Raw genomic sequence first — 15,197 nt, forward strand, 5'->3', positions numbered from 1 at the left:
CTCCAGAAAAGAACAGCCCACATCAGACTTCTAACCTGAAGAACAGTAAGACGATAAATGTGTGTTGTTTTTAACCACTAAGTTTGTGGTGATCAGTATAGCAGCCATAAAAAAATAACAAATGGTAATGTTTATCTCTCTTGAATGTAAGTAGACATTGATGGTCATAGTTATAACAGCCATATAAAAAAAAACCAAATGGTACTGTTTGTCTCTATTGAATGTAAGTAGCCATTGATGGTCATACTGTCTTTCAAGAGTAGCTATTTTGAGATGATTAAGAGGGCTGGGCATGGCTTCCTCAGCTAAATGTTCTATCTTCTCTTATCATTGGCTACACTAACATAAAAGCAAGTTGTTGGTAGGCTCCCAGTGACTGGTCCTACTGGGCATTTCTTCTATTTCTCTAATTTCTTGGAGGCACTTACAATTTCTTGGGATGACAGCAGTTGCCTGTGACTATTACTATTAGAGGGCTCTCTCTACTATCTCCTCTAGTTGAAAATTCCCAGAGTTTCTGGTCTTAGCAGTTTCCAAGCAGCTACTATTAGTGGCTCTGCTAGGGTACCCATTCTCCCAATGTTCATGACCAAATAGATCAACACTATTTCCTCCAAGAAGGAAGCTTGCACTGGAAGACTCGTGGTGTCAATGGCCCACAAAATTCAGTTTGTTTTCAAGCCTTCCTCTATATACGGGAGAAGCAAGACTGTGAAGCACTACACAGCAACTTCACACAGCAGCCTCTCCTCACTTTCTTCTCCCTGTGCTTCAATCTACTTTTTTTTTCTGAGGTGAACAATGGAGTGCTGACTCTTTACTAGCTTTACGGTTAGAGCTCTAATGTTTGTAGAAAGCTTCTATGAGAGCTACAGGAAGAATCCACCTCTCAGGTACCTAAAAATCATGGCATCACCTCAAATACCTCTAAACATGTCTATACTCAGGCCACTGGGACCACAGATGGCAGGTCTGACGCCAGAAAAAAAAGACTTAAAACCACAAAACTACTAGAAGAAAATATAGATAGTAAACTATTTGACATCAGCCTTAGTAATATCCTCAGGGATATGTCCCCTTAAGGGAAATAAAAATAAAACAAATGGGACTTCATCAAATTAAAAAGCTTTTTGCACAGTGAAGGAAACCATTGAAAACAAAATGACAAGCTACTGAATGGGAGAATATATTCGCAAATGATATATCTGATATGAGGCTGACATCCAAAATACGTAAGGAACTCATATAACTCAATAACAGAAAATAAACAATTTGATCAAAAATGAGCAGAGGATATGGAGACATTTCTCCAAAGAAGACGTGCGAATGGCCAATAGACATGAAAAGATGCTCAACATCACTAATCATCAGGGAAATGCAAATCAAAATCACAATGAGATAAGACCTCACATCAGTCAGAAGAGCTACTATCAAAACGTCAAAAAATAACGTGTAGGTGAGGATGTGGAGAAAAGGGAACCCTCCCAATGACTGGTGGGACTGCAAATTGGTGCAGCTACTATGGAAAACAGATTCCTCAAAAAACTAAAAATAGATCTACAATATGATTCAGCAATTCTACTTCAGGGTATTTATCTGAAGACACCGAAAACACTATGTTCACTGCAGCATTATTTACAATAGCTAAGATATGGAAGCAACCGAGAAGTCCATGGATAAAGAAGATATACACACACACACACACACACACACACACACACACACACTAGAATATTACTCAGATATAAAAAAGAATGAAATCTTGTCATTTGCGACAACATGGGTGGAGCCAGAGGGTATTATGTTTGCTAAGTGAAATAAGACAGAGAAAGACAAACACCATATGGATTCACTTGTATGTGGAACCTAAAAAAGCGACAAAAAACATACTCATGGAAACAGATCATACTGATGGTTGCCAGGGGACGGAGGGCGGGGGGATGAGTGAAAAAGGTGAAGGGGAATGCAGTCAATAGTACTGTGATAAGTATACATGGTGACAGAGCGTTATTAGACTTATTGTGATTATCACATTGTAAGGGATATAAATGTCAAATCACTCACTATATTATATACCTGAAACTAAATATAATTTTGTATACCAACTATACTTAAAAAAATTAAAACAAACAAAAAAAACACGTATGTTTTACAAGGTGGGGCGTAATGATCCGTTTTCAACTGAGTTACTCCAATCCAGAGAGGGGACCCAGAAAAGAAAGTGTAGGGGTTGGGAGGAAAGGGGAACCCTCAACTCCTGCAATGGACTATTAGGGGGGAAAAAAAGTATAAAACTTAAGATCAGAAAAGAAGGCAACGAAGAAGGGAGAGAGAAAAAAACAAAACAAAACAAAAAAAACCCTGACATTTCAAAGAAACAGAGACTAAAAAAAAATTTTCAAAGACTGTTTCTAAATCAAAATAGTGAGACTATAAAGTTAGAAGAAAACATCTTCACATACCAATGAGAGGTACGAAATGTTGAAATAATTGACGAACGCACAAAATGAAAGACATACAGAGTAAGACAAAATTAAAAGCCACATGAATAAAGGTGAACTATGTGGAAGTACACAGGTGACAGGAGTGAAAATAAATTTTCTAAAAAGCATAACCTATATTAAAAAGATAGGAGGGAAAAAGCGACGGAGGGAGGTAACAAAGCAGAGCCCAAACCCAGTAGTAATCACCAGAAGCAGTTAAGAGAGAAAGATCTGAACAAAGTTCTTCTGGGGGGGGAGGGGATGTTTTGGCTCCTGGGGAAGAAAAGAGGCAGAGAGCAGAGACGCAGGAGAAGGTTCTCCTTCCCTGGTTAATACATGGCTTCCTATGCCAACATCGAGCTGGGTCGTACCCAGACCACTGGTGAACATCTGAAGTACGTTCTCTTGTATCGGAGAGGGTCACTTACAATCATACTTTGTACACAGTTCAGAAATACAATTTAGAAGTAAAATGAAAAACAATCTCTTACTAAAAATAATTTATTGTTTTTAAAAAATAAATGAACATTTATAATAGACTACCAAATTCGATTTAATCTAATCTATTAACAAAAGCATAATATATTCTGGAAAACAAGGATTTCCAACTTGCTGTATAACTAAAGTCAATTAAACACTTGGTTTAACTCGGGGCAAACATCAGTCACTGCCACCTAATCCCATAAACTCATGCCGCGTCACATGTAAGGGCAAACTCAGCACAGGGGTCCTCCCTGCTTTTCCCGTTAGAAATGCACTGCAAAGTGACAAGCCTAGGGAAGAAAGGCTGTTATGGCAAGTTGGAGCTGAAGTCAAAATTCCACTTTCAATACCTTGGCGCAAGTGGAAGGGATGTGAATTATAGTTACCGGGTCTACGTGGAAGACATTCTGATCATAAGACAGCCCAGGGAAAGATTTCACTTGTGGAATGTGATGAGCAGGGTCGGTCACGCCCTAGTCCTTTCTTGGAGTTTGGAAGTGTCTCTGGTCAGGTAACCATATTGACGGCTGAGGGGGAAGCTAATGAGGTGCCTTCCTCAGATGCCCCGTGGCTCCTGTCCTGAGACAACTAAAGAGACGGCTCTCCTTTCCTTACACATCCTGGCTCAGTATCAGCAGCAGAGGTAGGAGGTGTCGTCAGCTTCAGAGGAGCTGAGCCCACAGCTTATCCCACAATGCACTAGGCTTTTTAGAGAACCTCAATGAGATCGTCAGTAACAGGCAATCACCTTTTTATACCTCTGAGACATTTCTCATGAGTCCCTTGGGTTTGGCTCAAAAGGTTGAAAGCTATTCTGTTGTTCCTGAAAACAAATGCAATTCCTTTTAAGTTACAAATCAGCACTTAGGCCTATTGTTGAGCATGTCGTCACACCATCCCCTGTTTCTGGCCTCCATGTAGACAGATGCATTGCACTGCTGCATGGTGTATTCCATCTCCACCAGCTGGCGGCATCCAATGGTTAACTTTTCCCTAGGAGATAAAGAGCTGTTAAATCCTGCAAGGCCGCTAGCTGGTCAGACACAGGAAAAAATCATAATCCGACAGAGTAACAATGGGATCTGAAGTACATTCTTTGATATTCGAGAGAGAAAACACCCAGAGTTGTGGTTCCTTAGTACAGACAAAACAGCATGGGAGGATAAGCACTTTGAATCGTTCTCAGAGAAGCAACATATAGAATCCTGATTCAATTCCAAGAATTCAGGAAGGCAGGTCCTCATGGCAGACCTGCTGCCAACAAGCAGAGTCGGGTGCTTGGAAACAGTCCCTTGTATGGTCTCCCTCTCCCAGCAGGAGATGGGCCCATGTTAAAATGTTCTAATCCAAGGGGTTAGCAGCACTGGGGAGTAGATCGCATATTTTTTTCTCTTATTTAGATTGGGAGTTAAAGAACAGGTAGACTAGAGTCTACTAAGAGAATGCACCTCCCGACAAGAACAGACACTGGACAGAGGAGAGGACGTTGACAGACCTCCGACTCTTAAAAAGAATTGCTGAAATACTTCACCTAGCAGTCAGCAAACTAATACTCATTACTCTAAACCAGAGGTGGAGAAGCAGGGAGTAACGCGTAGTATATCCCATGCCTACACACAATGTTACCTAACGTGATGCCTACCTGGGCCCTCAAGAGTCTAGAGTCCAAATCTCATGGAAGGAAATCTACTTAAATGTACTGGGAGATGGTCTACATACGTTTATGAAGAATACCCGGCATCTAATACAGCGCCTGGCACAGTAGGTGCTCTAGAAACCACAGTTACTTGTATTACGTAAATTATACTGTTACTGCTTCCTTGGCTTCTACGTAATGGTCGCTCTGAGCCATCGCCAGGGTGTTGGGAAGGATCACCAGCGACTGCTGCCCACTGCACAACCCCCTCCCCGGGGATCCCTTCATGTAGGGTGCAAAGGAAAACATCAGGGAATAGGGTGAGAGGCAGTAGTGACGGTAAAACTAAATACACCATATTTTGAGCAGCCTCCATTCCTGAAGCTGTGCGGTTTCTGTGAGGCTGATTAAAACCTGACTTGGGGCTTTGTGTTACTCTAGTGCTATTTTCTATATTTAGATTGCTTAAAACTACTGTTATGTTGCTGCCAATTCTTCACCACTATTCAAAAATGATTTCTGGAAGACTCTAAGAGATCCAAAATAGGAGAGGTATAAGTGTTTTCTTCAAACTTAAAAATGCAACAAAAAGGGCAGGTCCTTATCCCTGTTCTTGGTTATTTATTCCACGTATGAATAAAACTCCTTTAGTAACTAGACTTTGAATCTATTTCTGTGTCTTTTTATCCTTTTTTTTTCTCCTCTCATAGTTCAGAGGTGAGCTCTCACTCCTCTTTTCCTCCTAGTGGCGTCTGGTTTCTTTATTTATATGAGTTACCATTCTGACAATGGATTATCACCTACAGATTCTGTTTCCTGCAGCAAGTTGTCATTGCTGACTGGGGAAAGTACTGAGTGTTTTTCATTGTGTATATTTGGTCTATACTAGATTATTATCATAGGAATTCATAGGAATTCTTGAGCTCCTTTTCCCTATGGCTTATATGTAGAATGGCAGAGTATTAAATGTGGGAGTACCTAAACACCTTTGCCTGCCATTCTGTAACATCTCCTGTGAGTCACCTCACCAGACACAAGTGTGAGAGGCCGCCCATTACATATTTTGATATCGCTTAATTGCTCAAAAGTTTTTCCTTTATGTTGGGCCTAAAAAAACTTGATCTATCTGACCAAGTCTGCCTAAATTAAAACAAAAAGTCATTATCCCCCTTTCCTCCAATGATACAAATGTTTTATGTCTCTTATAGTGATCCTGTTTCTTTTTTTTCCCAAACTAAACAATCCCAACTCCCAATCCTCCCTGGAACAGAGCTAAAGACTGGAGGTTGCTTCTAGTCCTGTAATTCTATGCTGCTCATGAGATTTCTGCAAAACTGCTGCTGTTTCTCTAAATTGTCCTATTACGGGTATCAATTGCTTGACCAAATCTTAGGTCAAAATAACTGGAAATTTTATCAAATCAATTAAAAAAATGATTCCAGCAATTGTTTGATTCATTTCTATGGCTATTTTTGTCAAAATGGCATAGCAGTAGTGAATTTGATCTAATTCTAATTTTTGATGCAGTTTTTTCAAAATTCTTTCTAGGTACAATGAAGAAAGCCTACAATGGATATTTGTCTTACAACTTTCTGAACTTTTCTATATATTTGTAATGTGTATCTCAAAGAAAAATGGAATACAATGTAATCCTAATGTAAAAACAATATTTAATGCTAACATTATAGTCAGTGATGAAAGACTGAAAGCTTTCCCCGAAAATTAGGAACAAGACAAGAATGCCCACATGCACGTCTTCTACTCAACATTTAACTAGAAGTTCTACACAGCAATTATATGTGCATGCGCACACACACACACAAATAGGCACAGAAATTGTAAACAAAGACATAAGATCATCTCTATAGATGCTAAAGAATCCACAAAAAAACTGTTAGCACAAATGAACTAATTCAGTAAAGTTGCAAAATAAAAGATCAACCAAATAATCAGTTGCATTTCTATGCACTAACAAAGTTTGAAAAGGAAATAAAACAATTCCATTTACAATAGCATGAAAAAGATTAAAATACTTAGGAATCAAAGATCTAAATTAGTGGAATCCCATGTTCATGAATTGGAAGACTCAATACAATAATACTTCCCAAAGCAATCTACAAACTCAATGTAATTCCTATCAAAATCCCCCAAATCTTTTTTGCAGAAAGGGAAAAATTGATCCTAAAATTCACACAGAATTATAAGGGACCCCAACAGCTAAATTTTGAAGAAGAAAAATAATGTTAGAGGACTCACAATTCCTAATTTTGAAAACTTACTAAGAAGCAACTTCAATCAAAACAGTGTGGTACTGGCATAAAGACAGACACACAGACAGATGAAACAGAATTGAAAGTCCAGAAATAAACCCTCACATATAAGGTCAATTGATTTTCGACAAGGGTGCCAAGACCATTCAATGAGAAAAGAATAATCTCTTCAACAAATGCTGCTAGGACAACATGATATCTGTGTACAAACGAATGAACGTAGACTCCTACCTCACACCATATACAAAAATTAACTTCAAATGGACTGGTGACCTGTTAGAGCTAAAACTATAAAATTCTTAGAAAAAAAATTGGGGTAAATCTTCATGACCTTAGCTTTAGCAATGGATTCTTAGATGTAATGCAAAAAGCCCAATCAACACAAGAAAACACATAAATTGGACTTCATCAAAATTGAAAATTTTTGTGCTTCAAAGAATACTATCAAGAAAGTGAGAATACAATTTACAGAATGAGAAAATGTATGCAAATTGTGTATCTGAGATGGGCTTAATATCCAGGACATAATAATACATCAGCTGCCAGGTGTCAAGGTGGTTGGTAAGGAAAAGCCAAAAGGAACAATTAACAGTTTATTCATTTACTGTGACACTGCAAGCAAGAGGCCAAACGAGAAGCGCCATCTCCCTAGTGCTCTGTTTTCCCCACTGAATGCGCCAGTCAAGGGTCAGATGATATGTGGTACAGATGGTGGGGCAGCACCATCTCACTAAGACTCCTGCCTCTTCATAGACACAGGGGGCCAAGGGATGGAAGAAGGTTGTCTTAGTCCATTCAGGCTGCCATAACAAAATACCACAGACTAGGGGGCTTATAAACAACAGAAATTTATTTCTCACAGTTCTGAAGGCTGGGAAGTCCCGGATCAGGCACCAGCAGGGCACACTGTGGTGAGAGCCCTCTGTCATCACAGCATGAATCCCATTTATGAGGGCTCCACTCTCATGACCTAATCTTACCTCCCAACAGCTCCACTTTCTAAGACCATCACACTGGGCAATAGGATTTCAACATATGAATTTTGGGGGGACACAAACATTCAGACCACAGCAAAAAAAGAGCTAGAAGCAGAAAGGCATTGAGTCGGAGTGGAGAAAAATACCCTAGCCAAGGCCCCCAAAATGAGGTCTCAGCAGAGATGCCTCAGCCAAAGCCCCCAATGAGGAGGACTTCAAATGGAGTTGCCTGGGCTAGGAATGCAGGTATGCATGTAAGCATGGCTGCCTGGGGGCAAGGGACCTCAGCACTGCCTGCAACTCCAGCCAGAAGACTGCAATGCACAGGCTGTGTACCACATCTGGTATGGGGGAGGCAGCTTCCCCCAATGGAGCCTGCTAGATAAAGCCTTGTAACTACCTGTGGTCAGGCCTGAAAGATGACACAGAGTATTTTGGCCTGGAACTGGATTCCTTGTAAAGGAGTCTTATAAAGAATCCTTGTAACTCAACAAGCCAATTAAAAATGGGCAAAGGATTCGAATAGCCATTTCTGCAAAGATAAACAAATGGCCAACAAACACATACAAAGATGCTCAACATCATTAGGGAAATACAAAACAAAATCACAATGAGATAAAACTTCGCACTCATTAGGATAGCTATTAATAAAAAACAAAAGGAAAACAAATGTTGTCAAGGATGTGGAGGAATTAGAACCCTCATCTTTGCTGGTGAGAAGGTAAAATAGTACAGCTGCTGCGGAAAACAGTTCCTCAAAAAGTTAAGCACAGGGTGGCTGGATGGCTCAGTTGGTTAGAGAGTGAGCTCTGAACAACAGGGTTGCCGGTTCGATTTCCACATGGGCCAGTGAACTGCACCCTCCAGAATGAGATTGAAGACAACGAGTTGCCACTTAGCTTCCGAAGGGGTGGCCGGATGGCTCAGTTGGTTAGAGCACGAGCTCTCAACAACAAGGTTGCCAGTTCGATTCCTGCATGGCATGGTGGGCTGTTCCCCCTGCAACTAAGATTGCAAACAGCAACTGGACTTGGAGCTGAGCTGCGCCCTCCACAACTAGACTGAAGGACAACGACTTGGAGCTGACAGGGCTTGGAGAAACGTACTATTCCCCAATAAAATTTATTTAAAAAAATTAAAAACAAAAAGTTAAACACAGAATTACCGTCTGACCCAGGAATTCCACTCTTAAGTATATTCCCCACCCCCAAGTTGGAAATAATTCAAATACCTGTACACAAATAGCAACACTATTCACAATAGCCAAAAAGTGAAAACAACTCAAAGGTCCATCAACAGATGATGGACAAAATGTGGTACATCCCTACGAAGGAATGTTATTCAGCCATGAAAAGGAATGAAGTGCTGATAGATGGGGCAACGCAGCTGAACCTCAAAAGCATCATACTAAGTGAACAAGACCGGATCTAAAAAGTCGTATGTTGTGTGATTCTATTTACAAGAAACATCCAGGATAGATAAATCCGTAGAGAGAGAAAGCAGATATGTAGTTGCAGCGTCTGGGGGAGGGGAAAACAGAAATGACTGCTCAGTGGGTACGGCATTTCCTGTGGGGGAGGGGGATGATGGAAGTGTCTTGGAACTAGACAGAGGTGACGGTTACACCACGGAGTGAATGCACTCCAGGTCACTGAATCGTACACTTTAAAATGATTGTTAAGTTTATGTAATGTGAAGTTTACTTCAATTCATAAAAAAAAGGAAAAAGTACAGTTATTTTGCGATATCTTCTAACTATCACAAATAACAAAGTCAAATTTACTGCCAAGTACGACCGCCTCTATAGACACAAGAAAAATGCAATTCTTTGGTAATTAAAGCAGAAACATGCCGGGTCTAGATTATTTTTTAAGGCTTTTTCCTGTCTAAGGCTTCTCGGACAGAGCAGGTCATTAATTTATCACAGAGGTTCTCAAACTTCAGCGTGCCCTGGAGACATTGGGAAACAGATTGCTGGGGTCCACCCCCAGAGGTCCTGATTCAGGTCTCGGGTGGAGCCTTAGCGTTTGCCTTTCGTGCAAGTTCCCAGGTGACGCGGACACGCAGGTCCTGGAACCACAGCTCTGAGGAAATCTAGAAGAGACTACCCACGGAGCTGCTTCCCGAAAGCACGTGACCCAAGGGAAAGAGAGCTTCCGATACGATGCCCTCTTAGGCGGCATGTCATTTGGGCATGCCAGGGACTTTATGAGACTGATGTCACAAGCTAGTTTGCATTTCATGAAGAAAACAACTTTAGAGACTTGCCTGGCAAATATGCCAGAACACTCTGTCAAGAACCTACAGGGCAAACAAAGTGAATCAAATAACGCTCCGAACTACTTTCTCATATATATAAAAGGTATCACACAAGATATATGTTTAGTACTCTCTTTGATAATCTCATTAATCTTCCATCCTGCATTTCCTGAGCGAACTCCTCATGTATTCAGAACAAATAGTGCACACACCCCACTGGCAAGGCAAAGGTCTGTGGAGGAGTCTACAACCTACAGGAGACAGAAAACCCGGCTTTTAGATCTGAACACCAAGGTTCTCCAGTGTCATGGAATTCAACTTGGGATCAAAGCTACCTTCAATCTGAAACCTTATTTCCTTGCTTGATCAGAACCTATAACAGTTTTATGTTCCTTGGCTACTTCATTGCCTCCCGAGTGCAATAAGTATGGTGTTGAGCACATCCTCCTTCACAGATAACACTTTATAAGTTAAAACCAAAAATCAGCAAATTCAGACAATTTAAGGAATTGTTTTCCTTAACGGTCCCAAAGGTGGCCAGTTATCTGCCAAGTTAAAACCTTCTTCTGTTCTCACCTCTGAGTCACAGGAAAATTGCCACATTTTATCTATTGCATTTGGCTCTCTGTCTAATATGAACCACTGACACCAAAAGAATCTCTCTCTTTTGGCATCTTATTTGAAAGTTGTGGGCTGAGGAGTACACCAAGGCCAATATGGGAGATAACATGTTCACTGTAAATATGGCAAATAATTTTAAAACCAACAACAGAGTAACAAATCTAAAAGCTATTAACCAAAAACCTGCCGAACAGCAATTTCTATTTTTCAATGCATTCAAGATATTAGATATATTTGATTTCAAAATCTTCCTTTTGGATATAAGAGGAAATTTATTAACATCATAGTTCAAATTCTTGGCATTGTAAGGGAAAGAAAACAAAAAGAAATACAAATACAACTGCTTTAACTGTCAACATTCAACTTTGGCCCGAGCACCCCCTTGCCTCCTCATAACCTCCCAATGATTCTAACAGTAAGCTGAAGTCAAAATAATTTTCGACATCTGATTGGAACCATCCTGCAAGGGACTCTGCCCTCCAAGTTATCCACATTGAACTTTCTCCACCTTCAAAAATATGGCTAAGGTTGACGGTTGATACAGACGTTATATTTTTGACACAAATCTCATGTACACAACCTTTAAATGTAAATTGGCTGTAAAGATTTGTAAATAAGAATCTAACTGATTGATAGTCTGAAGATTATGGTAAAAAAAAAAAATCTCTCTCATGCCCAGCTACAACAGATTTTGCATGTGCACTGGTTTCAGATTTTCTTGGAAAAATACTTGAATCTAGTGAGTGAACTTTCAGAGCTGTGTTGCTTAATGACGTGTGTATGGTGACCCATCCTAGTCGTCATCAAATACATTTATCAATCTAGAGTTTTAAAAGAAGCACCCTGATAGTTAACTTAGGCACAGCTCCTGCTCGTAAAATTTTGTAGCCACACAGGTATATCTGCACATTATAAATAGCAAATAAATAGTGAGTTAGGAATACGGTGGCATCTGACGTATTAGTGAAAACACAGTCAGTTCTGCTGCAGCATTGTTTTGAACACATGAATTTGCTCCAACACCAGTATATTACAGAACAATTTGAGCAGAATGCAAATGTCACATTTTCTTAGACACAATTTCAGCAGTGAGAAATGCTGGATGAACACACAAAACTGTACCCAGTGTACCCAAGCTTCGTAGGAATACACAAAATACACTCAGGTACACTTCAATCATGTACCAGCTACCTCAGCTTTCTGTGTGCTGTTAGCCACATCCATTGACATTTATGTGACTTTACACCCAATTTCAGATAACCCTCCTTCCAGCGCCTCACACGAGCCCACAAGCTGCAGCCCTTCCAGTGACCACTTCCATAAGCAAACTTCAGCTCTTTTGTAAGGCAAAGTGTCAAATTTACTATAGCATCGATGTATTTCCTAACCATTTAATGTGTGTAAAGCTGCGATTCCATTTTGATGTTTTAATGTGTCCCTTAAGTTTTTGAGTGATATGCCCCAGCCCCATTTTTCCCATGAGCCCTGTGGTTTTTATTGCATGATTTTGCACAGTGCAGCAGTGATATTTAGGAACGCGTATGTCATGTTATAACAGAACTGACTGTAAACTAACTATGGCTCCATGCCCCAGCATGGATGAATCTCAGTGTTGAGTTAGAAAAAAACAGTATGGGGGGTAAGGGGGCGACAGAGGGAATGGGAATGGAGGGCAACACTGAAAGGATTAAACAGGTGTTTGCTCTTTAGGAATTTGTCTGGGCCCAGGATTGAAGACTTCAGACCTATACCTGTGTATACAGGAATCAGATTTATACTACCACTTTTTTTGTTACAAGGAATGCTATAAACCAAATTATTTTTTCAAGGACTATATATAGTGTGACACCATTAAGTTCAAAAACAGGTGATATTAATGAACACATTTTTAATGATATAGAATACCTAGTAAAACCATAAAGATAAGAATGAGAATTCTAAACACAAAATCACTAGGGAGAGGATGGAAGAGGGGACGTAAATAAGGATGGGTAAAGGTCTATTTTGTCAACTGAATGGTAAGTATGGGTATTCTTCATACAACTGTACTTCAAAACATGGTAGGGGGACTGGAAGCCTCTTGCAAAGGGTATGTGAGCTCAAACAGGTCAAAGCTGTTTTCATAATAAGACCCTTTTTGGGGTCTTCATTTTAAAATATAAGAGAGTCTTGAGGCCAAAAAATTTTAGAACCACTTTAAACCTTATACTGCTACACCTACAGACACACACACACACACACACACACACACCTCTTTTGCATGTATAAAATATTTCATAGTAATAAAGGTAAAAATAAATCACAGTGTAGTGAACACATAAAAGAGAACCACAACCACCACGTAGGGCTGTATGTGCGAAAAGCTTGTTATGATGGTACACCTATATATAGATATGACTTACCGATACTCAGTCTGCGAAACACAGTCATAAAGTTCCTGGGCAGTAAATTTGACATTTTTATTTACCTGAAAAGAACCAAGATACACTTATTAAAAATGCACACTGAATCAAATGAGTGGTAAAAGCAGCGTTAGAGTGGCCTATATTCTAAGGGAGCAGGATACCAAGTTTCTAGTTTTTGCATAAAAAGAACAAAGCATTAGCAATCAGAAGTTCAGTGACCACATGCTAACACTGAACTATGTGTAAAAATGCTAGTCCTGTTGTTACAACCTAATCTGTTCATAGAACAAGAAGTGAGATGAACCTTCGGTTAGTGGGAATCTTAAAGCAGACAATCACTTTGCAGATCCAAAGGACAGAAAAAAAAAGTACTCCATGAAACACTAAATTGTACTACTACTGGCTTTTACCAACATATTCATGCTTCAATTAGCCTAGCCTCTTAGAAGATTTCTAACACTTAATATTTATTTTCTAAGAAAAGTAAATGAATTGTGAAAAAAACTTCTAAATAACTATACTTAAAGGGCTAGAGTAGATTTGGGGTCTAGTAGGTAGAATACCATAAGCTGAAACAGTTTATATTCTGAACATTAGAAACAATTCAAGCTGAAAGAAAAAGTCAAATATTCAATTTTAACAATATTTGAATACTATGGCTGACCCTTCTGAAAGTTACTACTGAATAACCTTCATTTTCATTTAAATACAAAGATGATAAACTGTGTGGAAACATCTGTCTATTTAGGAAAAAGTATGATGTATAGACATTTTCTAAAGAAATATATTTTTCAGGCTGTCGAGACCTAAATATTTTAACTAAGATATTTAAGTTCATAAATATCTATGATAATTCAGAGACACAATTTACAATAGTATAAATATAAAAGTCCATCATACAAAAACTAGTTGTGGCACAATAGATCTAATAAATGTATGAAATTGATATGTAATTTATCATAATTTTTTAGGTACTTGATTTTTATTAAAAGAATCTTCTAAAAATATCCTAATATATACATTTAGAGTTAAACTATCAACCATTCCAATTCCTACTTCTTTACATGTTCTGCCCTGGTCTACACGCCAGGACCTATAATACTACAGAAGTCTGATCAGAGGATGAAGGGAATAATCTTTTTTCCCCATCAACTGCTGAGAAGTCAGCTAAAGAACTGATCCTGAACTTGATATAATATGAATACAAACCAGTTCCTTTAGATGCTTAGAAAAATGAATATCTAGATGACTCTTTAGTTTCAAAAGCAATCATCCACATAATTTAAACGCTTATCCAGAATACACCTGGGGTATAAGGATGATATGGCTCCAGGTCGTAGATGACTTACAAAGTCGGCAGTTGATTTATTACTAAAAAAAGGAACACTGAAATACAAATTCATGACTTATATCACTGGCTCTAGCCTGAAATATCTTGTTTCATCATAGTCATCAATTTTGATTCATGACATTTTTAATTACTTACATTGTGAGATTTTAAATTATACTGTTAAATATTATTTCTATGCTCAAGTGCATAATTTGAATCCTCAGGGAACAAATAGCTAAAAGATGCCTTTGTCAGTATACATTAGCACTATGACTATAATGTATATATTGGAATTGGAGTTATTAATTCTTTATAATGAATTCCAAATATTAGAAATGGCTATATTATTTTTAATTCTTAAAAATTCAAGAAAAGGCAAAGGTTAAATATAAAAATAGCCAAACACCTTAAAAAATTTAGGTGGTCCTATCTGCTGATATGAGACAAATATTTCCAATGTAGTAACTGATATAGGGAAGGAAGTTCTGCTAAGAGAAATGATTTTAAAAATATGGGAATTAATTCCATATATTCTTTTAATGTTAGGTATTTTCTCCTGATATTCTCAGTGATAGGAAGCACTAAAAAGACCTATTTCCCAGATTTTTCTAGGGCATGTGATTTAAAACTTGTCCTGTCACTTCCACAACTATATTTTTTATTGTCAGAATGACTCAATTTGACATTCAGAAAGTACGAAGAAGTAATTATATGAATCATCTCAAAAGAGGAA

General features: G+C 38.7%; 1 protein-coding gene across 3 annotated transcripts in view; it reads right to left on the reverse strand.

The window, feature by feature from the left end:
• Window positions 1-2,972: 2,972 nt before the first annotated feature.
• SWT1 (SWT1 RNA endoribonuclease homolog) overlaps window positions 2,973-15,197 on the reverse strand; it is a 77,958-nt gene continuing 65,733 nt past the window's right edge. For all 3 annotated transcript variants that reach the window (XM_081026982.1, XM_081026983.1, XM_081026984.1), the window contains 2 exons: window positions 13,132-13,196; window positions 2,973-3,959 (listed from right to left, as the gene is read on the reverse strand). In XM_081026982.1, the coding sequence (XP_080883108.1) occupies window positions 3,824-3,959; window positions 13,132-13,196 (201 nt within the window). In that variant the 3' untranslated portion in view covers window positions 2,973-3,823. The remainder of the gene's footprint in view (window positions 3,960-13,131; window positions 13,197-15,197) is intronic.

This window comes from Rhinolophus hipposideros (genome assembly GCF_964194185.1).
Source record: "Rhinolophus hipposideros genome assembly, chromosome: 19".
Lineage (NCBI taxonomy): Eukaryota > Metazoa > Chordata > Mammalia > Chiroptera > Rhinolophidae > Rhinolophus > Rhinolophus hipposideros.